At 42.0% G+C, this 25,492-nt stretch overlaps 1 protein-coding gene across 1 annotated transcript in view; it reads left to right on the forward strand.

Annotated features, from left to right (window-relative positions):
* Nucleotides 1-25,492, forward strand: part of pak1ip1 (PAK1 interacting protein 1) — a 78,708-nt gene that overhangs the window by 22,937 nt on the left and 30,279 nt on the right. The window contains exons 4-6 of the mRNA XM_060850162.1: nucleotides 10,991-11,065; nucleotides 11,843-11,895; nucleotides 17,680-17,825. Of these exons, the coding sequence (XP_060706145.1) occupies nucleotides 10,991-11,065; nucleotides 11,843-11,895; nucleotides 17,680-17,825 (274 nt within the window). The remainder of the gene's footprint in view (nucleotides 1-10,990; nucleotides 11,066-11,842; nucleotides 11,896-17,679; nucleotides 17,826-25,492) is intronic.

Here is a 25,492-nt window from a genome sequence, read left to right on the forward strand (position 1 = left end):
AACCTTTGGGTTTTCCTTAATCCTACCAACCAAGGACTTTTCATCTCCCCTCTTTGCTGCTCTTAGCTCTCTCTTCAGATCCTTCCTGGCTACTTTATAACTCTCAACTTCAAATCCTTCCTAGCTACCCATAACTCTTATTCTTTCACAGCCGTGCTGTTTCAAACTAGACTTCACGCAGCACTGTAGATTGTTATCGAGCAATGACAACCAGTGGGAAAGTAGAGATAAAAGGAGTTGAAATGCAGAACAGTCATGCTCTTATTACTTGGTAGTGAAATAGTTTCATGAAGCAGAATAGCCTAATCCAATTCCTACATTCTTATGGATTTATATGCAGCATCTGAGTGTGGTTCAGAAGGAAACACTTCAATTCAATATATTTATAAAATGTTCAGACTTACTTTCTAGTTGTATTGGGGTAGCAATTAATTCCCTGAGACGACTTGAAAGTAGATTATATATTGTGTAGACATTTGCTACTGATGCTGGACGAGGTTTACTATTATAATTATTATTAAAACCACAGATGGGGACTAATTATTTTTGCATTGAAGAAAATGTCAGTTAATATTCTTTCAATCATTCAAAATCAGCTGTATTGACTTTGTGGTTAGGAATGGAGAATCTGCAGAAGTATAAAATCATACCTTATTAGAGTCTAAGATCTGACTTTATGTGTACAGTATCTGGGAATAAGCCTTTGTCCAGTGGTCAAATAGAACGTGCTTGTTATTCTAATTAGTTAATTGAATTGAAGAATTGTGTCTGTCTTCATATAAATAAAAAACCTGATTTGCACAATGTATCATAAAGCTGGTTTGTTAAAGTCTTTCTAACTTCTCGTTGTCCTCTAGTAAGAGTACAACACCAACTGGCATCGATAGCCATCTTGAATGGCTTTGCATAATTAGGTATGGCTAACACTGCAGCAGTGGTTAACATAGGTTTCAAGCTATCAAATGTTTTCTGACATCCATCCATTGACATTTTCTGCATTTCTTCAACAAGTCAATCAATGGAGTAACCACACTGCTAAAATTCAGTACAAGCTTCCATTAATAACCACTCAGTCCCAGGAATCATAGTACTTCCCTCCTCATCAATGATATAGGAAACTCCCCAATCACGTTTATTTCCGCATCCCATGTCGCCATCTTTCCAAGTCCAATGACATGGCCCAAGAAAGTGCCATGTGCTTTTGTGAACTCACTCTTAGGTTTATCAACAAGCCTATTTTCCATAGTCAGTCGAAAATTATAATAGATGCTCCAAACATTCCTTCCAGATGTGACTAAATATCAACAAATAGCATGATTTTAAACTCAGCCAGTCCATTCAGCATCACCAAAAGCCAAAGTTTCTTTGCTGTCACTTAGTTAAAGATACCTGTCAGTATCCTTTGAACACGTCAAACTTAGAAATATAAGTTGCTTGTCTCAATACAGTCTTCCAAGCATGGAAGCGGAGATGATTCTGATTTTGTAACTGCATTGACTTTGCAATCGTCCACATGTAATTGTTGGATTCCATCTGATTTTAGCACCATTACTATTGGTGAGCTCCATTTGCTGCAACTCACTTTGATTCTATAGTCTTTGAGCATGCAGTCTTTTTTTTTAACTTGACACTTATGAGCATTAAGTCTCTAAGATAGTTTAATTGGAATAGCATTTCCTTTAATTGCATCATGCATAATTAGATCCGTACTTCCAAGCTTATCCCCTATATCTCCCAATGTGATTGAAGTACCTCTTTCAGATCATTTCAGTTTTGTTCTGGAAGGTAACTCAATAATTTGTACCAAATTTTGAGAAGTTCCTTATTGTCCAATTTAGTTTGAGAAATGTCCAATTCAGAATCATCTAGATTTGGTTATTCACTTTGTGGTCTACCCAGTATCACATTCTTCTTTTGCTTTCCTTCCCTATCAAAATACCTTTTGAGCATAACTACATGACACTCCGAGGTTTCTTTTGATCTGGTATTCTTATCAAATAATTCACCCTACTTATTCTCCTTTCAATTTTGTGTGGTCCACTAAACCTTGCCTTCAAAGGCTCAATTACCATTGGGAGTGACACTAACACTTTATCCCCTGTAGCAAAATTATGCATTTTTGAATTACTTTTGCCTGCTTCCTGTTTCATCACATGCTGTGCTACTTTTACATGCTGACTAGCCAACTTACCCACTCTATTCAATCTTTCCCTAAAATTTGACACTTAATCCAAATGTGTGGTCTCTGAACCCTGACTAACCAATTTCTCTGTAATTAATTTGAGTGAACCTCCCACCACTTGTCCAAAGACTTAATTGAAATTGACTGAATTTAGATGATTTGTGAGATGCATCCCTAATTGCAAAAAGCATAGGTGAAATTCCTATATCCTAAGCTTTTCTGTAATTCACCAGTAATGCAATTTGATGAGCATCTGCCCCTTTCTCATCTGCCTGAATATATATGTGATGGTCTCTATTTCCTCATCAAGGAGCCATTTTTAAGATAGTAACATTTGGGATACACTCAGATTCTACTTCTGCGTATGGTTTATGAAGCAATTGCTTTAGCTTTTCATCTTTTTGTTGTGATTTGACTAATTTCTCTGAATGAAAAATGTCCACTTCATCTTGCACATGTTCTTGTTTCTTGTCAACCATTTGATCAAACATAGTTTATTATCATTGAACTTCAACTTCCTGTTGATTTCTTGCTCTGTTTTAAGCAAGAAATACTGTTTCCCCTAACACTTCAGTTGCCTGATTTTTGCCTGCGTAGATTTTTTTCAATCTCTCAGGCATCACTCCCAACTGTGGTCCAGCTATATCATTACCAAGGATAAACTGTAATTCTTGTGGTTCTGTTCGCCAAGCTGTGTGTCCTGAACTATGAAAGCAACCACCCCAACACACACAAACGAAGTTGCATCAGGACACTGTTCAAAAGGGCCACAACACACTGCAGCACACCAGAACTGCAAAAAGTGGAAGAAGAACACATATACAAGGTATTCACCAAAAACGGATACCCGCGCAATTTCATCAACAGATGCCTAAGGGAAAGACAACGGAACGAGGACATGCCGCAACCCAAAGGACTAGCCACACTCCCATACATCAGGAGCATTTCTGAACTGACAGCCAGACTGCTGCGACCACTCTGACTCATAACAGCAACAACCACTCTCGGACAACAACTCACCAGGACAAAGGACCCGATACCCAGCATGAGCAAAACCAACGTAGTGTACAAAATCCCATGCAAGGACTGCACAAAACACTACATAGGACAAACAGGAAGACAGCTAACAACCCACATCCATGAACACCAACTAGCCACGAAATGACACAACCAGCTATCCTTAGTAGCCACACACAAACAAACAACATGAATTCGACTGAGACAACATGACTATTGTAGGACAAGCCAAACAGAGAACAGCCAGGGAATTCCTAGAGGCATGGCACTCATCCACAGATTCTATCAGCAAACACATCGACCTGGACCCAATATACCGGCCACTGCAGCGGACAGCAACTGACAACCGGAAGTGGCAGAGACAAGCCACTATAAATGCCGGAGGAAACATCACAGAAGCGCTTCACAGGAGGCTCCCAAGCACTGGGGATGTCACCTAGAAAGGGGACGAAACGTTTGCAACAAAAACTCCCAGCTCGGCGAACAGAACCACAACAACAAGCACCAGAGCTACAAATCTTTTCCCAAACTTTGATAAACTGTAATGCTGGCACAGAGAATTTCTTCATTACATCTACCACAGTTTTCATCAGACTTTTCAACCTCACTTTATATAACAGAACACTGCTCTCCTCACCATGAATTCCACATATTACCAATTTTTCTGGCAATGCTCCTCCTCAATTGCACATCTCCTCATTTCAAAGATTGACTTTGCTCCTGTATCTGTTAAAATCTTAATTTGTTTGCCTGATGCTCCTGGCATATATGAGTAAACCTTACCCATGCAAATAAATTCTTTCAAGAGATCTGGCACTTTCTTTCCAACCAATCCCTGACCAGTTTGTACATTCTTTTGCAGCTTTTTACCTTCCATTGTGCTTTCCTTTACCACTTCAACAAAACCACTGGCTTATCATGTTTTCTCACATCTGTTTTTCCAGTGTTATCTAAATCACCAACACTGTGACACCAACACTACTTTAATACAGTGTAAACACTTGAGTTTTTTTTAACTTCTGTTTCCCTCTCTTGGGTTTCCTTTTTGCCCTGTGTAAACGATTTTTGCTATCTTCAATGAGATCTCCTTTTATCACTTGAGCATTTCTCTTATCCCCAGTGTCTATCCATCATAGATTGAAATTGATGTCAGAAGCCAAATCTTGAGTTATGAACCAACTCATGATCACCTGCCATTTCTGCTGTCATGCAGTCTTAACTTTGTGCTGTTCCACATGCGTTCTCACTACTTCAGGAAGTAAATTTTTGAACTCCTCCAAAATAACAGTCTCCCTAAGAGAGTTGTATGTCTGATCTATTTTCAATGTCCTTATCCACCTATCAAAATTACTTTGTTTGATCCTTATAAACTCCGTGTACGTTTGACTAGGTTCCCTCCTTCGATTCCTGACATGTTGTCTGTAAGCTTTTGGTACTAACTCGTATGCACTTAAGGTGGCATTTTTCACCTCATTGTGCTCTCCAGATACTTCCTCTGATAGTGATGCAAATCCTCACAAGCTCTAACTACCGACTTTGTTTGGATCAGCAATACCCACATGGTCTCCGGCCACTTCATTTATTTAGCCACATTCTCAAATGAAATTAAAAAGCTTTCTACGTTACTCTTGTTGAACCTAGGCAACGCTTGAGCATATTTAAATAGATCCCCACCAGACGTTTGACTATGATGGGATTGCTCTACATCACTGTCCTCATCACTACTCCTATATTTCACCTCTACCTAAGCATTTTACACCAACTTTGAGTTTTCAGTTCCCACTCTGAAGTTCAAAAACACTCTCTTTCTCCCTTTCTTCTACTTTTAATGCAATTCAAACTCTTTCATTTCATTTTCATGTTAAAACTGCTTTACTTTCAATTGAATTTTAGCCATTTTCAAATATGGCATTCCTGGCAATTGTAAATGCTAAATGATTGCAGACATAAGCAACCCAAGCTCTAGTTTGTTTGCCAATTCCAAAAGCTTGCCTTGCACACTTCCTGTAAGGCTCCCGAAGTGACTTCTTCTGTCCCCAGGAAAATCTTTGTGACTGTATGAGCCATTATTAAACAAGGCACACCCAGTTTAAACCAACCAAATATAACATCTGAAATAAGAAGAACACCAATACTCATCACTCACTGCCTTTGCGTCCAGCAATCCTAAACCTAACCTAGAATTAGAGATTTTGATCCTGACAAAAAAAAGTCCCGTTTTTATAGAATGTGGAAATAGACCATTTAGCCCAACAAGTTCACAACAACCCTCCAAAAAGTAACCCCCCAGACTCATTCCCTGACTCCATTACTCTGCATTTCCCATAACCAAATAACTAATCTATACATCCCTGAGCATAATGGGCAACTTAGCATGGCTAATTCACCTAACCTATGCATATTTGCACTGTGGGAGGAAACCGGAGCACCCCGGAGGAAACCCATTCAGACATTGGGCGAACGTGCAAACTTCATACAAACAGATGCCTGAGGCTGCAATCGAAGCTGGGCCTGTGGCACGTGAGGCAGCAGTGCTAACAACTGGGCCACTGTGCTGCCCCAATTTGTTAAGCACCAGACCAAGCCCCCTCAAAACACCAATGCCACTTTTAAAAGGGAGAAGGACAGACAATAGGCAACATGTGGTCAGTGAAGGAGAAGTGGTGAGAGAGAACTGTCAGCAATGCATCTGCACAGTTACTGCCATTGTTGTTTGAATTCATGTGTCTCTGGACATCAGAGTGCATTTAGGAAAACTTAACAAACAGCAAAATTCACTACTGATTTTGGAGGAGTGTATGTGGGAGAGCTCGCAGCACAGGAACAGATAAGTGCGTAGTTTTTAACTGTAGCCTTGCTGTTATTCTACAATAGTGAGGAGAGTAGGTTCTTTCTTGATTATATGCTTTATTGATATCTATCTCTTCATTACATTTTAAAAATATAAGCCATGTTAGCTGGGGCAGTGTTTCCATTTAGAGCAATAAAACCTCCTGTAAGACTCCCAAAGTGACTATTTTCTAGGTCTATAGATTGTGAAGGAGCAAAGGTGGCCTTTAGTAGAGTGATGTTCTCTTCCTGTCGGTTATGAGATTTTAGAGAGAGTTTACATGTTATTGAAGGTTGTGTCTGCAGGAAGTGTCTTTGGTTCTGAATCCTATCAGATCGAATGGATCGGTTGGAGCGACAGTCAGAGGGAGTGAAGAATTTACAAGAGCAAAGAGGGTGTGATGATGGCAGTTACAGGAAGGGAGAAAAGCCGCAGGTACAGTCAGGTAGATGTATAAACTCCAGGAAAGGTAGGATAGGTAGGCAGATAGTGCAGGAGACTTCTGTGGCTGTCCCCATTCCACACAATATGCTGTTTTGGAAAATGGAGAGGGTGGTGGACTCAGGGGAATGTAGCATGAACAACTAAGTTTCTGACAGGCTCTAATGTAATATTGCTCTAAATGAAAACACTGCTGGCTAACCTAATGCACATGTAGGAATAGGATAGAGCAGACTGATGCATGGCTGAGGAGCTGATGCATGGGAGATGGATTCACATTTTTAGATTATTGAAATGTCTTTCAGGGTGGAAGTGACTTGTACAATGTACTGGCACAGAATAATATACTGGCAGGGAGATTTGCTAGAGCTGCACGGGGGACTTAAACGAGTAAGGTGGGTGGTGGTGGTTGGGGGGGGGGGTGGGGACCCAGGGAGATAGTGAGAAAAGAGATCGATCTGACACTGGTACATTTGGGAAAAGAAGCAAGTCAAACGGTCAGGGCAGGCAGGAACAAGGTGGAACTGATAAATTAAACTGCATTTACTTCAATGCAACAGGCCTAACACGGAAGGCAGATGAACTCAGGGCATGGTTAGGAACATGGGACTGGGATATCATAGCAATTGCAGAGATGTGTCTCAGGGATGGACAGGACTGGCAGCTTAATGTTCCAGGATACAAATGCTACAGGAAGGGCAGAAAGGGAGGTAAGAGAGAAAGGGGAGTGGCATTTTTGGTAAGGGATAGCATTACAGCTGTACTGAGAGAGGATATTCCCGGAAATACATCCAGGGAAGTTATTTGGGTGGAGGTGAGAAATAAGAAAGGGATGCTCACCTTACTGGGATTGTATTATAGACCCCCTAATAGTTAGCAGGAAATTGAAAACAAATTTGTAAGGCGATTTCAGTAAGAATATTAGGGTGGTTATGGTAGAGTTTTTTTTAGATTACTTACAGTGTGGAAACAGGCCCTTTGGCCCAACAAGTCCACACCGACCCGCCGAAGCGCAACTCACCCATACCCCTACATTTACCCCTTACCTAACACTACGGGCAATTTAGCATGGCCAATTCACCTGACCTGCACATCTTTGGACTGTGGGAGGAAACCGGAGCACTCGGAGGAAACCCACACAGACACGGGGAGAACGTGCAAACTCCGCACAGTCTGGTGCCTGAGGTGGGAATTGAACCCGGGTCTCTGGCGCTGTGAGGCAGCAGTGCTAACCACTGTGCCACCGTGCCAAGTATTACCTTCCCAAATATAGTCAGGGATAGCCATAGTGTTAAGGGTTTGGATGGAGAGGAATTTGTTAAGTATGCGCAAGAAAGTTTTCTGATTCAGTATGTGGATATCCCTGCCAGAGTAGGTGAAAAAAGAAGGAAACATATGTCAGGTATAGGCAGGAGAGATCAAGTGAGACCTCAGAGTATAAAGGCAGTCAGAGTATACCTAAGAGGAAAATCAGGAGGGCAAAAAGAGTACATCAGATAGCTTTGGCAAATAGGGTTAAGGAGAATTCAAAGGGTTTTTATGAAGACATTAAGGACAAAAGGGTAACTGGGGAGAGAATAGCACCCCTCAGAGATCAGCAAGGCAGCCTATGTGTGGAGCCGCAGGAGATGGGGAAGATACTAAAGTATTTTGCATCAGTATTTACTATGGAGATGGACACGGAAGATGTGGAATGTGGGGAAATAGGTGGTGACATCTTGAAAAATGTTCATATTACAGAGGAGGTGGTGCTGGATGTCTTGAAATGGATGAAAGTGGAGAAATCCCCAGGACCTGATCAGGTGTGTCCTCAAACTCTGTGGAAAGCTAGGGAAGTGATTACCGGGCCCCTTGCTGAGATATTTGTATCATCAATAGTCACAGGTTGACTGTCAGAAGACTGGAGGTTGGCTAACGTGGTACTACTATTTAAGAAAGATGGTAGGGAGAAGCTTGGGAACTATAGACTGGTGAGCCTGACATTGTAGTGGGCAAGTTGTTGGAAGGAATGCTGAGGGACTGGATTTACATGTATTTGGAAAGGCAAGGACTGATTAAGGATAGTCAGCATGAGAAAGTATATAGGATATGAGTAGGTAGGGAAAGAGTTAAGTTTTGAGTTTTGTGAAACAAGAGGCTCAGCTGAGAATGACTCAGTTCAGATAAGAACCTGCAGTTAATATTGGGGTGCTGGAGGCTAATGGGTGAACAAGGTGGAAAAGCATTCATTATGTCAAGCCATTTAACAATATTGGAAGCAACTGTAAGGTCAGTTTAACAAGGCGAAAAGTATTCATTATGTGAGGCCAGTTCAGGTTAAGAACATTCATTGTGTAACAGCACATGGCTTAATCTTTACTATTGACATTCGCTGATTGTAGCGGTCACCCAATCAATATGTATGTTGCCTTATCTAGATGCTCCTCCCTGTAAATTGAGTATATAATTCATTAAGAAACTGCTGTTCCAGAAAGAAGACCAAGAACTTATGTCTCTGTACACATGGGTGATCGTTCACAAACTTGATTGAGTTTTTTTGAAGAAGTAGTAAAGAGGATTGATAAGTGCAGAGTGGTGGACGTGATCTATGTTGACTTCAGTAAGGCATTTGACAAGGTTCCCTGTGGGAGATTGGTTAACAAAGTGAGATCTCATGGAATATAGGGAGAACTAGCCATCTGGATACAGAACTGGCTCAAAGGTATAAGGTGGTGGTGGAGGGTTGTTTTTCAGACTGGAGGCCTGTGACCATGGAGAGCCACAAGGATTGGTGCTGGGTCCACTACTTTTTATCATTTATATAAATGATTTGGCTGTGAACACATGAGCTATAGTTTGTAAGTTTGCAAATGACACCAAAATTGGAGGTGTAGTGGACAGTGAAGAAAGTTACCTCAGACTACAACAGGATCTTGGTCAGATGGGCCAGTGGGCTGAGGAGTAGTAGATGGAGTTTAATTTAGACAACTGTGATGTGCTGTGTTTTGAAAAAGTAAATATTAACAGGATGTATATACTTGTGGTGAGGTCCTAGACAGTGTTGATGAACAAAGAGACCTTGGATTGCAGGTTCATAGTTCCTTCAAAGTAGTTGCAGGTAGATAGGATAGTTAAGAAAGCTTTTGGTATGCTTTCTTTTATTGGTCAGAGTATTGAGTATAGGAGTTGGGAGGTCACGTTGTAGCTCACAGGGTGTTGGTTAGGCCACTTCTGGAATATTGCTTGCAATTCTGGTCTCCTTCCTATCAGAAGGATATTGTGAAACTTGAAAGGGTTCAGAAAAGATTGACAAGGATATTGCCAGGATTGGAGGAGTTGAGCTATAAGGAGAGGCTGAATAGGCTGGGGTTGATTCTCCTTGGAGCGTCGGAGGCTGAGGGGTTTCCTTCCAGAGGTTTATAGAACCATGAGAGGCATGGATAGGATAAATAGACAAAGTCTTTTTCCTAGGGTGGGCGAGTTCAGAACAAGAGAGCTTAGGTTTATGGCGAGAGGGGAAAAATATAAAAGAGACCTAAGGGACAACATTTTCACGCAGCGGGTAGTGCATGAATGGAATGAGCTGCCAGAAGAAGTGGTGGAGGCTGGTACAATTGCAGCATTTAAAAGGCATTTGAATGAATACATAAATAGGAAGGTTTTAGAGGGATATGGGCCAAGTGATGGCAAATTGGACTAGACTAGGTTTGAATATCTGGTCGGCATGGATGAGTTGGACCGAAGAAGTTGTTTCCGTGCTGTACATCTGTATGACTCTGACTCTAAGTAAGCCAAGACCCTATTTTGTTTTTTTTATTTTAAAGGCATGTTCCAGGCATTGTGTTCAGGATACAATTCAATTGGTCAAATGACCAGTCTTGAAGCAAAACACACTTTATTCATATACTATTATTATAATACAATAAAAAGAAGAAACTGGAATAACTTAACTGTATTGGAAAACCTAACAGAATAATAGATTATTTTACTACTAAACGGTAACTGTTCCAATATTGTGACATCCCATAAACACACCCCTTGGCAAGGCAAATTCAATAAAATAGATTGTCTCACATGCAATTCTCCAGTCCAGAAGGAACAAACATCAAGACAAAACTGTGTGTGTGTGAGAGAGAGAAAGATGTACTGCAGCTTTCAAACTCAGCTTCAAGATCCTAGCAACAATTGCTACTGAAAAACTAAAACTAAGAAGTTCTATTCTGTGGTAGCTTGACCCTATCCATTCAGGCTGCATCTATTGTTCCAACTTTGGAGTAGACTATCCAGTATCTCTGTCACAACCTTTCTTCCTTTCAAAAAAAAATGACCACGACGAAATATTCTTGCTAAAGCCACACTATTGTCACAGAGGAGATCATGGAGTTGTATGATTGCTGTGGTACGTTCCATAGGTCTTAAATGTACGGTCAAAGTATGCCTGTAGTGCAGGCCTAGAATATTTAAGTCAATAATTCTGTTGGTTAAGGATATTTGTAGGTAAATTGTAATGCTATTTTAAATTAGCTGCTTTGTTTAAACAGGGGCCATGTATCATCACTCTCAGTGCATCCATCTGGAAAGCTTGCCTTATCAGTAGGAACAGACAAAACTTTAAGGTATGTGGTTACTACTTGGACAAATCAGGTCTGATTACAGATATGATTATAGACTATAGTCATCTGATGAAGAAGCAGCACTCCAAAAGCTAGTCCTTCTAAATAGACTTGTTGGTACTGTGTGATTTTTAACTTTGTCCACCCCAGACCATCACTGGCACTTCCACATTACAGATATGCAAACAGCAACGTCAGCACAAAGATGCATTTGTGATGTAACCAAGTTCCTATAATGTTCCATTTTTTCCTGATAAAGATGTGCAGGTTGGGTGGATTGGCTATGCTAATTTGCCCGTTGTGCTAGGTGCATTAGTCAGGGATAAATGTAGGGAAATGAGTCTGGGTGGGTTACTCTTCGGAGGGTCAGTGTGGACTTGTTGGACCAAAAGGCCTGTTTCCACACTGTAGGGAATCTAATCTAATCTAATAAAAGCAATTTCAACAGTAATTGTTAAATCATTTTGGGATTTTATGATGTGACTCCTCTTTCAACATCAGTAATTCTGAAATTCGATTGCAACAATTCATTGTGATGGAGTGCTACCAAGGGAGTAATTTTCTGCTATAGCATTCCCAATAGAAGTGTATGGCTTGTAAATTGGGCCTACATGCACACAATCACGCATGTAAACACAAACACACACACCTTGCTTTCTGATAAATAGGGGGCTGTGCAATTTGACACAGTGAGCATTTAGTTACAAAGCTATAGAGATTTTTAAGTTGTTCTGATGATGCACGTGTAGCCCTTCCTAGGTTGTCTTTTTATTTCTACAGAACGTGGAATCTGATTGATGGAAAATCTGCATTCATCAAAAATATAAATCGGAGTAAGTTTAGTCTGCAATTTATTTAAGAATATGAAACTGAATTAGAATGCCTGTTTAGAGTTTATATTCAGTATTGCACTGTTCCAGCTCTGATACAAGTTTAGCATATATAAACATTTTTGAATTTGATTTTCTTTTCATTCTATGTCTTCTACAAGGTAGGTGATTCCTATCCACAAGCATAATTTCCTGTGAGCACAATCTATGTGGTCGTACTTTTGTAAATGGATGCGCTCAGAGTTCCCATTCAATTTTATTAAATCATTTTCATAATGTAGCTCTTGTCTCCTGTAGCCAGGTGGTTCTCTGGTGATTCAGCTTTCGAAATCCCTACCTCAAGTGTTATGCGTTTTAAAAAAAAACCTACATTAATTGGTTACATTGGACAAGTCTTATGGTTATGTGGTGGTGCTTTGTTAATCATTAATAGCAAAGGAGCACCGTTGTAGCAGTATAAAATGCATCATTTTCTCATATCACCCATTCTCATGCGTTTTTGGAAAGAGAGAGAAAAAGGAGAGCAGGAATTTGTTTACCTGCAAGGTCGGTAAGGCTTCCTTGTTTGTATTGATATGAAAGAAGAGTACAATGTGGACTGCTCAGGGGATGGCTGCTGATGCTTTCTACCTTCACTAAATTGATGTAGTCATGATCTGGAGATGTAGTTTGCTTAACACACTTACATAGGAACAGGCGTATGCCATTCAGTCCTTTGAGTCTCTTCCACCATTCAATAAGATCGTGACTAAGGACCTAACTTCATATGCCTACCCATATCCCTTGATGCCCTTAATAGTTTTTTAGATTAGACTTACAGTGTGGAAACAGGCCCTTCGGCCCAACAAGTCCACACCGACCTGCCGAAGCGCAACCCACCCATACCCCTACATTTACCCCTTACCTAACACTACAGGCAATTTAGCATGGCCAATTCACCTGACCCGCACATCTTTGGACTGTGGGAGGAAACCGGAGCACCCGGAGGAAACCCACACCGACACGGGGAGAACATGCAAACTCCGCACAGTCTGTCGCCTGAGTCGGAAATTGAACCCGGGTCTCAGGCGCTGTGAGGCAGCAGTGCTAACCACTGTGCCACCGTGCCGCCCACTGCCACCGTGCCGCCCACATCTGAATTGAACAATTGAGTTGGTATTGACCACAGTATGAGGAAGAGAGTTCCAAATTTCCACCATACTTTGTGTTCAGAAGTGCTTTCTGACATCTCTCCTGATTGACCTGGCCTCATTCTTCAGCAATGCCTCCTGGTTCTAGAATCTTCAATCAGTGGAAACAGTTTATCCACCCTGTCTTGCCCTGTTAAGATATTGAAGGCAGGATGAACACGTGGCTTTAGGGATGGTGTAGAAGGGAGGGGTTTTGATTTGTTGGACATTGGGACTGGTTCTAGAAAAGGTGGGACTATTACAATTTGGATGGTCTACATGTGAACCAGACCGGAACTAACATCCTTAGGGAGTTTTTGCTACTGCTATTGGGGAGATTTTAAACTATTGTGGCAGGGAGCTGGGAACCAGAAGAGAAGACAAGTCGACAGCGAGGTTAGGATTAATAAAGGGGAGAGTAGGCAGAGAGCACATGAACGCAAAAGCCTGAAGTGCATATACTTTAATGCAAGGAGTATAGTGGGTAAGGCAGATGAACTTAGGGCATGGATTTGTGCCTGGGAGCATGACATTATTGCAGTCACAGAGACTTGGTTGAAGGAAGGGCATGATTGGCAACTAAATGTTCCAGGATCAGACAGGACAGAGAGGGAAGTAAAAGGGGGGAGGAGTTGCATTGCTGATCAGGGATGATATCATGGCTGTGCTAAAGGAGGACACTATGGAGGGCTTGAGTAGTAAGGCATTATGGGTGGAGCTGAGAAATAAGAAGGGTGCAGTGACGTTTTTGGGGCTGTACTACAGGCCTCCCAAAAATGAGCTTCAGGTAGAAGAACAATAGGTAAACAGATTATTGAAAGATGTAGGGGCAATAGTGTGATGGTGATGGGAGATTTTAATTTTCCCAACATTGACTGGGATGCACTTAGTGTCAGAGGTCTGGATGGGGCAGAATTTGTAAGAAGCGTCCAGGAGAGTTTTATAGAGCAGTATGTCAATAGTCCAACGAGGGAAGGGGCCATATTGGACCTGGTATTGGGGAATGAGCCAGGCCAGGTGGTAGACGTTACGGTGAGGGATTTCTTTAGGAACAATGACCACAATTATGTAAGTTTTAGAATACTTGTACACAAAGTAGAGAGTGGTCCAAAGGGAAGAGTACTAAACTGCGCCAAGGCCAATTATATCAAAATTCGGCAGGAGCTGTGAAATGTGGATTGGACGCAGCTGTTTGAAAGGAAGTTCACATTTGATATGTAGGAGATTTTCAAAGATAGGTTGAAGATAGGTATGTCCCGTGAAAACACAGCATAGATAAGCCAAGATTCATGAACCATGATGACAGGAGAAATCGTACGACTAGCCAAGAGGAAAAGGGAAGCGTACATAAGGTCCAGGCAGCTAAGAATAGAACACACCTTGGGAGAGTAGGACCAGTCTTAAACAAGGAATCAAGCAGGCTAAAAGGGGTCATGAAATAGCTTTAGTGAGCAGAATTAAGTACAATCCAAAAGCCTTTTATTCTTTGATAAGAAGCAAGCGGGTAACTGGAGAAAAGATTGGTCCACTAAAGGGTGAGGAAGGAAGGCTGTGTATCGAACCCGAGAAAATGGGTGAGATTCTGAATGATTACTTTGCATCAATGTTCACTGAGGAGAGGGATATGATGAATGTTCAGGTTAGAGATAGAAGTTTGATAACTCTGGATCATGTTCACATAAGTAGGGAAGATGTGTTGGGTATGCTAGAGGTTATTCAGGTGGACAAATCCCCAGGACCGGATGTGATCTATCCCAGCTTGCTGAGGGAGGCAAAGAGAGGAAATAGCTGGGGCCCTGACAGATATTTTTGCAGCATCCTTAAACACAGGTGAGGTGTCAGAGGACTGGAAGTTTGCTCATATTGTCGCCCTGTAAAAGAAGGGTAGTAGGGATATTCTGGGTAACTACACACCAATGAATCTGATGTCAGTAGTGGGAAAGTTGCTGGAGAAGGTACTGAGGGATAAAATCTATTTATATTTAGAAAAGAATGGGCTTATCAGTGATAGGCAACATGGTTTTCTGCGGGCGAGATCGTGCCTTACCAACTTAATAGAGTTCTTTGAGGAAGTGGCCAAGTTGATAGATGAAAGATGGGCTGTAAATTTCATATACATGGACATGTAAGGTGTTTGATAAGGTTCCTCATGGTAGCCTAATGGAGAAAGTGAAGCCACATGATGTGCAGGGTGTTCTAGTTAGGTGGATAAAGAACTTGTTGAGCAACAGGAGACTGAGAGTAGTTGTTGAAGGGAGTTTCTCGAAATGGAGAAAGGTAACCAGTGGTGTCCCACAGGGATCAGTGCTGGGGCCACAGTTGTTTACAATATGCATTGCCAGCAGAGGTAGTGGAGGCAGGCACGGTAGATTCACTTAAGATGTGTCTGGACCGATGCATGAGTAGGTGGGGAGCAAAGGCATGCAGAGGCTTAGGACTTGGGCAGTAGGTTTAGACAGTACATTTGGATCGGCTTAGGCTTGGAGGACCAAAGGGCCTGTTCCTGGCCTGTAAATTTTCTTTGTTCTTTGTTCTAATTAGATCATTCCTTAACCTAAATTCTAGATAATCAAGGCCTAATTTGTCTAATCTCTCCTCAGTACTTAATCCCTAAAGTCCAGGGAGCAACCTAGTAAACCTGCACTGCATCCCTCTTGGGTCGAAATATCCTATCTAGGATGTAATATCCAGATCTGCTCACGGTATTCTGAGTAGTGTTTAACTAGCTCGTGAAGAAGGGCTACCAGACCTGAAACATTAACTCTGATTTCTCTTCACAAGTGCTGCCAGATCTGCTGAGCTTTTCCAACAACTTGCTTTTGTTTATAACTAGGTTTTTGTATGACTGCATCCTTGTAGTCCAGCCCTTATGGGAAGTAATCTCTTATCTCCATGATATTTTCACTAAGTCTGCTCCGCTAAATTCCAATCCATTTTATGTTGTGAATTTAGGAGCCAGTCGATCTGTGATGTGATTGCCTATATTTCATTTGTTTCCTTTTATGATAAGTGTAGAGTGTTCATTACTTTTTCATCTCTCTTAGGCTTTCCTGAAATAAGGTGTCATTTAAAAGAATTCCTTGATGTGTTAACACAGTAATTTTTCATATTAGAAACAATTGTTCAATTTCTGCATCTGACTCACTCTTCAATCTATATTTGCCTTTTGACCAGTCCAGTTTTATAAATCCATTCAACTTTACTCAGTCTCTCTTTCTGAATCTCCATTTTTGTGTAGCTGTGTTTCTCCATCTATTGTTGTCATTCTTTGGTTTCATAGAATAATAGAAGCTCTGCAGTGTAGAAACAGGCCTTTCGGCCTAACGAATCCACACCGACCCTCTGAAAAGTAAACTGATCATATCCATTCTCTTATATTTACCCCTGACACCTAACTTACACATTCCTAAACACTATGGACAATTCTGCATGGCCAATTCATGTAACCTTGCATATCTTTGGATTTTGGGAGGAAACCGGAGCACCCAAAAGAAACCCACACCAATGCGGGGAGAATGTGCAAACTCCGTACAGATAGTTGCCCGAGGCTGGAATCAAACCCAGGTCCATGGTGCTTGTTTGTTTTGTAATGTATGGTACCATTATTATCACGTGACATGGCCTTTCAAACAATACGCACTGAGAATCTGGATCTTGTTTGAATTTCCACTTGTTTAAAAGCCAAATACTTGGACTGGTTGTAGTACCCCTACCATTGCCCACCTGACATTATTATGCTCAGCACAGACCATAAGACAAATCTGTGGCCTTCTGTATCACAGCAGGAGAATGGAGAGGAGGGAGAAATGGCACGGTGGCACAGTGGTTAGCACGGCTGCCTCACTGCACCAGAGACGCGGGTTCAATTCCTGCCTCAGGCAACTGTCTGTATGGAGTTTGCACATTTTCCCCGTGTCTGCGTGGGTTCCCTCCAGGTGCTCCGGTTTCCTCCCACAGTCCAAAAATGTACAGGTTAGGTGAATTGGCCATGCTAAATTGCCCGCAGTGTTAGGTGAAGGGGTAAATGTAGGGGAATGGGTCTGGGTGGGTTGCTCTTCGGAGGGTCGGTGTGGACTTGTTGGGCCAAAGGGGCTGTTTTCACACTATAAGTAATCTAATCTGTAAGTAATCTAATCTAATCTTCACATTTGGACAACTAAAGGAAGAGACTGTATTAAATCTAAGTGCAAGCAAGCAAAAGTGAAGTATGTACTTAGGTGATTTAAAGAGAAAAAGCCATATGCATGGTCTGATTTGGAGACGTATATGCAGACAAGAGGAAGACATATGCTCAATGGTTGAACAGACGAAATGCAGGTGGAGAGGACAGTGTGCACACTGATTGGAAGCAAGAAATTTTCATACTACCATTCTGGAAAATTTCAAACCAGTACTTCACATCTGAAATTGTGTACTTGGACACTACACTATCCAAAAGCCCTACCCCCAATATTCCACTGCTAGAAGTTATTAATTATGTAAAGAAATGCAGTCAGAACTCATATTTCTGACTCTGCATCAATTTTATGACATTGCACAACCTTTTTGGTAACATACGTTTCTGATGAAAATGCCAATGGGTCAGTGTTCATGCACTTCTAAAATTTTGGTTTCTTAGATGCTCACATTGTTCAGTGGTCCCCAGCTGGAGACAATTATATCGTTGTTTCAAATAATGAGCTGGATGTATATAATCTGATGACTGCCTCCATCCATGGAACTATTGTATCTAAGACGAGGATCTCATCGGTGAAATTTATAACGGTATGTTATGTTAATTTTCAGTCTTCCATGACTTGCATCTGATATTTGAAACTTCTGTATCAAATCAAAATTTGTTTTGAAAACAGTTTATTTAATTGTTCATTTAGCTCCGTTTCATTTAAGAAATTATTGATGTGGATAAGGGTGCAGAGTGTAATCTATCCAAGTTTGCAGGTAATACAAAATTGGGTGGGAAATTGAGCCATGAGGAAGATACAAAGTTGATATGGGCAGGTTAAGTGAAATTAAAAGCAGAATACTGTGAAATTTGAAATAAGCCTGAAAATGTTCCAAAATCTCAGTAGGTCTGCCAGCATCTGTAGAGTGAGTGAACATTTCCAGTCCAACGTGGTAGCTCTTAACAATGTAATGTCTATCGCTGCAAAATACAAGACTGAAACATGTGCAGTAATCTTCAGCTAGAAATGATCCTTTGTTGCCTCCTCCAGAGGTCTCCAGAATCTCAAATTCTAGTCTTAGCCAATTCAATTAACTCCATGTCATTATCAAGAAATGATTGGAGGTCTGGGATATTGTAAAAGCTGTGGGCCCTGACCACATTCTAGCAGTAATACTGAAGACCTGTGCACCTAGAACATTTCACACCCCTATCTAAGCTGTTCCAGTACAGCTACAACACTGGCATCTATCCGACCAAATGGAAAATTGCTAAGTTAAGTCCTGTACACGCAAAGCAGGCCAAATCCAACTCTGCAATAAACATCCTATCCAACTACAGTAAAGGAATGGAAGGTGTCATCCACAGTGGTATCAAGTAGCACATGCTTAGCAATAACCTACTCATTGAAACTCAAAGTTGATGTTCTGCCACTCAGCTTCCAACATTCTTTGCAACAGTGAAATGAGGATGACCAACCTAAACACCAAAGCTGCATTTGACCACGTATGGCATCCAGGAGCTTTAGCAAAACTGCAATTATGAGAACTGGGAGAAACCTGTGCTGGTTGGAGTCATACTTGACACAAAGCAAGATGGTTGTGGTGGTTAGGCATAAGTTGTTTCAGCTCCAGGGCATCTCTTCAGGATTTCCTCAGAATGGTGCCCTTGGCCCAACCATCTTCTGCTTCATCAATAATCTTCTCTTCATCACGAGGTTAGAAATAGGCATGTTCGCTGATGACTGTACAATGATCAGTTCCATTCAAAATTCCTCATATACTGCAGCATTACATCCCAAATTCAAAAAATCTGACAATATCCAGGACTTGGCTGACCAGTGGCATTTGCCGGGTAATGACCATTTCCAAAAGAGCAAATCTAACATTTTGGGAAAAGAGATCATAATTCCTTAAGTCTTAAGATGGTTATGACTGGTCCTTAGGTGAAAGTGCTAAATTAGTAGGGGAGGCTAATTATGATGCTATTAGGCAGGAACTGGAGAAATTAAATTAGGAGCAGCTGTTTGAAGGTAAATTCACATATGAAATATGGGAGTCTTTTAAAGTTCAGGATCAGAGTTCAGGAGCATCAGATTCCTGTGACATTGAGAGGTAAGCATAACAAGATTCAGGAACCCTAGATGACCAAAGAAATTGAAAGATTAGTCAAAACGTATATATAAGGTTTATTAAACTGAAATCACGTAAGACCCTTGAGGAATATAAAAGAAGCATGAAAGAAATTATGTAGGGAATTAGAGCTAAAAGGGGCCATGAAATATCCTTCGCAAGTATGAGAAAGGAGATTCCCAAGGCATTTAATACTTACATTAGGAGCAAGAGGGTACTTGGGTAGATCCACTCAAAGTTAAAAGAGGGAATTTAGGCATGGAGTTACAGGAAATTGATGAGATCTTTAATGAGTACTTTACACAAGTATTCACCACAGAAGGCCATGGATGAGGGAGGAGTATGTTGATATTCTGGGCATATTGATATTAAGAACGAGGAGGTCTTGGGTTTCTTGAAAAACATAAGGTTGATAAGTCTCCAGCGTCTGATGGGATATATTTCAGGACACTAAAGGAGGCAAGGGAGAAGATTGCTGGGTTCTTTACAGATTTTTGTATACACTTTAGCTACAGGCGAGGTCCCAGAAAACTGGAGAATAGCCAGTGTTGAGCAACAGGAAGAATTCAAGAAATTACAGGCCATTGAGCCTTGTTTTGGAACTTTGGGTGGAAAACAGATCAAGATAATGGCACTTTAATAAGGAGGGAGACAGACAAAGGTAGAGACCACATGGTCAGAGAAAGAAACTTACCCTATTGTCTGACACAGTAGTGAATCTGCACAGTTACTGCCTTTGCTGTTTGAGTTCAAGTAACTCTGGACTTCAGAGTGCATTTAGGCAAAATTAACAAACAGCTAAGTTCGCAGCTGATCTTGGAGGAAACTTTGTGGGAGAACTCACAGCACAGGAGTAGATAAGTGCATGCTTTTTAAGTGTAACTTTGCTGTAAATCTACAACGGATCCTTTCTTGATTATGTTCTGTTGTGATCTGTGTCTTCATTAAATTTTAAGAATATAAGCCATAAGTACTGAATTAGCATGGAGTAGTGTTTTTAGAGCTGAAAGACTGGGCTATTTACTGGATCTGTAGATTGTGAAGGAGTAAAGCTGGCCTTTGATAGAGTGACGTGCTCTTCCAAGAAATTACAGGCCATTGAGCCTTGTTTTGGAACTTTGGGTGGAAAACAGATCAAGATAATGGCACTTTAATAAGGAGGGAGACAGACAAAGGTAGAGACCACATGGTCAGAGAAAGAAACTTACCCTATTGTCTGACACAGTAGTGAATCTTTCTGATAGTGATATGGGTAGTTAGGGTGATTTTCCATGTTTGCTGATGATTAAGTCTGCAAGAAGTATGTTTGGTTGTGAATCCTATCAGTTGGAGTGTTAGTTAAAGGCAATAAGGAATTTACAGGAGCTAGGGGATGGCAGTTATAAGAAGAGAGACACCCTGCAGTGCCAAGAGTGTGGTGCTGGAAAAGCACAGCAGGTCAGGAAGCATCCGAGGAGCAGCAAAATCAATATTTTGGGCATAAGCCATGCACCAAGAATGAGGCTTGTGAGCCATGGGAGCTGAGAGATAAAGGAGACTGGGGTAGTGCTTGAGTGGGGCGTTAGCTGGAAATGTGATAGGTAAGTGAAGATGGGAGAGGAGGGTGAAGCAGATAGGTGGGAAGGAAGATGGACAGATCAAGAGGGCGGTGCTGCGTTAGAGGCTTGGGACTGGGATAAGGTGGGGGGAGGGGAAATGAGGAAACTGGTGAAATCCACATTAATCGCGTATGGTTGCAGGGTCCCAAAGCAACTTCTTCCAGGCATTGGGTGGTTAGGGTTTAGCGATGGAGGACCAGGATCTGTATGGTGGTGTGGGAGGGGGAGTTAAAGTATTCGACCATGGGGCAGTGGGGTTGGTTGGTGTGGGTGTCCCAGAGATGTTCTCTGAAATGATCTGTAAGTTGGCGTCCTGTTTCCCCAATGTAGAGGAGACCACATCGGGAGCAACGGATACAGTACATGAGGTGTGGGGAAATACAAGTAAATTTCTGTTGAATGTGGAAGGATTCTTTGGAGCCTTGGATAGAGGTAAAGGAGACAGGTGTGGGTGCAGGTTTTACACTTGTTGCGATTGGAAGGGAAGGTGCGGGGGTGGGGTGGGGAGGCGTGGATCTGACAAGGGAGTTGCAGAGGGAATGGTCTCTCCAAAAGTGGGACCATCACCAAACCACCAAGGTATTTGGTCAGAGTATTGAGTACAAGAGTTGGGAGGTCATGTTGCAGCTGTAGAGGACATTGGTTAGGCCACTATTGGAATATTGCGTGCAATTCTGGTCTCCTTCCTATCAGAAAGATGTTGTGAAATTTGAAAGAGTTCAGAAAAGATTTACAAGGATGTTGCAAGGGTTGAAGGATTTGAGCTATAGGGAGAGATTGAGTGGGCTGGGGCTGTTTTCCCTGGAGCATCTTATAGAGGTTTACAAAATCATAAGGAGCATGGATAGGATAAATAGACAAAGTCTTTTCCCTGAGGTGGAGGAGTCCAGAACTAGAGGGCATAGGTTTAGGGTGAGAGGGGAAAGATTTAAATGAGACCTAAGGGGCAATTTTTTTACGCTGAGGGTGGTACGTCTATGGAATGAGCTGCCAGAGGAAGTGGTGGAGGCTATTACAGTTGCAACATTTAAAAGGCATCTGGATGGGTATACGAATAGGAAGGGATATGGGCCGGGTGCTGGCAGGTGGGACTAGATTGGGTTGGGATATCTGATCGGCATGGATGGGTTGGACCGAAGAGTCTGTTTCTGTGCTGTACATCTCTATGACTCTATGACATGTAGGTCCTAGGCCTCCTCCATTGCCAAACGCTAACCATCCAATGCCTGGAGGAAGAAAACCTCATCTTCTGCCTTGGGATCCTGCAACTCCTGGGATTAATGTGGATTTCACCAGTTTCCTCATTTCCCTTCCGCCCCACCTCTCCCCACCTACCTCATTCCGACCCGGCATCATCCTCTTGACCTATCCATCATCCTTTTCACCTGTCTGCTCCACCCTCCTCTCTGGCCTATCACCCCCCCCCCCCCACCTTCATCTACCTATCACATTCCCAGCTACCTCCCCTTCCCCCAGCAACATCCCCCTCCCACTTATCTCTCAGACCCCAAAACCCACAAACCTCATCCTGATGAAGGGCTTATGCCCAAAATTCTCCTGGTCGTCGGATGCTGCCTGATCTGCTGTGCTTTTTGAGCATCACAGTCTCAACTCTGATCTCCAGCATCTGCAGTCCTCATTTTCTCATAGAAAAGCTGCAGATGCAGTCAGGTTATAGAGGTTTACAAAATCATAAGGAGCATGGATAGAATAAATAGACAAAGTCTTTTCCCTGGGGTGGAGGAGTCCAGAACTAGAGGGCATAGGTTTAGGGTGAGAGGGGAAAGACTCCAGGAAAGATAGGAGAAGGAGACAGGTGATGTGAGAGTCTCCTGTGGCTATCCACATCTCAAACAGGTATGCTGTTTTGGAAAACGTAGGAGTTAATGGACTTGCAGGGGAATATAGCACAAACAGCCAAGTTTCTGGTACTGCGAATGGCTGTAATGTAATCAGGGGTATATCAGGTTCCAGGCGATCGATTGTGATAAGGGACTCTCTAGTCAGAGGCACAGACAGATGTTTCTGCGCTGGCAGCAAGAAATCAAAATGGTGTGTTGCTTCCCTTCTGCCAGGATCAAGGATAGCTCAGAGTGCAGAACGTTCTCAAAGGGGAGAGAACACATTGGAACTAACAACATAGGAAGGCAAGAGGATGACATTCTGAAGGAAGAATATAGAAAGTTAGGCAGAAATTTAGAAAGGAGGTCCTCAAGGGTAGTGCATAGAACATTACAGCACCCTTTGGCTTTCGATGTTGCACCAACGTGTGGAACCAATGTGATGCCTGTCTATCCGACACTATTCCATTTTTGTCCATATGTTTATCCAGTGACCATTTAAATGCCCTTAATGTTGGCGAGTCTACTACTGTTGTGGGCAGGGTGTTCTAAACCCCTACTACTCTCTGAGTAAAGAAACAACCTCTGACATCTGTCCTATATCTATCACTCCTCAATTTCATGCTATGTCCCCTTGTGCTAGCCATCACCATCCGAGGAAAAAGGCTCTCACTGTCCACCATATCTAACCCTCTGATTATCTTGTCTCAATTAAGTCACCACTCAACCTTCTTCTCTCCAATGAAAACAGCCCTGGGTCCCTCAGTCTTTTCTCATAAGGCCTTCCCTCCATGCCAAGCCACATCCGAGTAAATCTCCTCTGAACCCTTTCCAAAGCTTCCAAATCCTTCCTATAAAGGTGTCCAGAACTTTATGCAATACTCCAAGTGTGACCGCACCAGAGTTTTGTACAGCTGCAACGTGACCTTGTAGCTCCGAAACTCAGTCCTTCTACCAATAAAAGCTAATACACCATATGCCTTCTTAACAACCCTATCAACCTGGGTGACAACTTTCAGGGATCTATGTATATGGACACCAAGATCACTCTGCTCATCCACACTACCAAGAATCTTATGATTAGCCCAGTATTCTTTATTCCTTCCAAAGTGAATCATGTCTCACCTTTCCGCATTAAACTCAATCTGCCACCTCTCAGCCCAGCTCTGCAGCTAATCTATATTCCTCTGTAACCTGCAACATCCTTCAGCACTACCCACAACTCCACCAACCTGAGTGTAGTCCGCAAATTTACTTAGCCATCCTTCTGCACCCTCAACCTGGTCATTTATATAAATGATAAACTGCAGTGGACCCAAAACAGATCCTCACAATATACCATGAGTAACTGAACTCCAGAATGAATGTTTCCCATCAACCATCAACTTCTGTCGTCTTGCAGCTAGCCAATTTCTGATCCAAGCCGCTAAATCACCCTCAATCCCATGCCTCCGTATTTTGTGCAACAACTGATCGTGCGGAACCTTATCAAACACTTTACTGAAATCTACATGCTTCACATCAACCACCTTACTTCTCATACATCTGTTTGGTCACCTTCTCAAAGAACTCAGTAAGGCTTGTGAGGCACAATGAACCCTTTACAAGACCGTGTTGACTATCCCTAATCAACTTATTCCTTTCGAGATGATTATAAATCCTATCTCTTATAACCTTTTCCAACACTTCACCCACAACCGAAGTAAGACTCACTGGTCTATAATTACTAGGGTTGTCTCTATTCCCCTTCTTGAACAAGAGGGCAACATTTGTTATCCTCCAATCTTCTGGCACTATACCTGTGGACAATGATGACATAAAGATTGAAGCCAAAGGCTTCCCAGAGAATCCAAGGAAAATTCCCTTCTGGCCCTGAGGACTTAAATATTTTCATACTTTGCAGAATTGTAACACCTCCTCCTTGCAAACAATCTAGTTGTCTGTATCTCAGTATTCTCCTCGACGACATTGTCTTTTACCAGTGTGGATGAAAAATATTCATTTAGTGTTTCCTCTCTCTCCTCGGACTCCATGCACAATTTCCCACTACTGTCCTTGATTGGCCCTAATCTTACTCCAGTCATTGTTTTATTCCTGATATACCTGTAGAAAGCTTTAGGATTTTCTTTGATCCTATCTGCCGGTGACTGCTCATATCCCCTCCTGGCTCTTCTGAGTTCCATCTTTAGGTCTTTTGTCATCAACTTATGACTCTCAAGTGCCCTAACTGAGCCTTCATGTCTCATTCTGACATAAGCCTTCATCTTCCTCTTGACAAGCGATTCAACTTCTTTAGTAAACCATGGCTCCTTCGCTTGACCACTTCCTCCCTGCCTGACAGGTATATACTTAACAAGGATACGCAATAGCTGTTTCTTGAATAAGCTCCACGTTTCAGTTGTGTCCATCCCCTGCAGTTTCCTACCCTATCCTGTACATCCAAAATATTGCCTAATCCCATCCCATTACATCACTAAAGTGAACATAACTGAATTGTGGTCACTATCACCAAAGTGCTCACCTACTTCCAAATCTAACACCTGGCCGGATTCATTACCCAGTACCAAATCCAACGTAGCCTCAACCCTTGTTGGATTGTCTATATAGTGTATCAGGAATTCTCCTCCACACATTGGACAAAAACTGACCCATCTAAAATACTTGAACTATAGTGTTTCCAGTCAATATTTGGAAACTT

The sequence above is a fragment of the Hemiscyllium ocellatum genome, chromosome 34 (genome assembly GCF_020745735.1).
Source record: "Hemiscyllium ocellatum isolate sHemOce1 chromosome 34, sHemOce1.pat.X.cur, whole genome shotgun sequence".
NCBI classification, from domain to species: Eukaryota; Metazoa; Chordata; class Chondrichthyes; order Orectolobiformes; family Hemiscylliidae; genus Hemiscyllium; species Hemiscyllium ocellatum.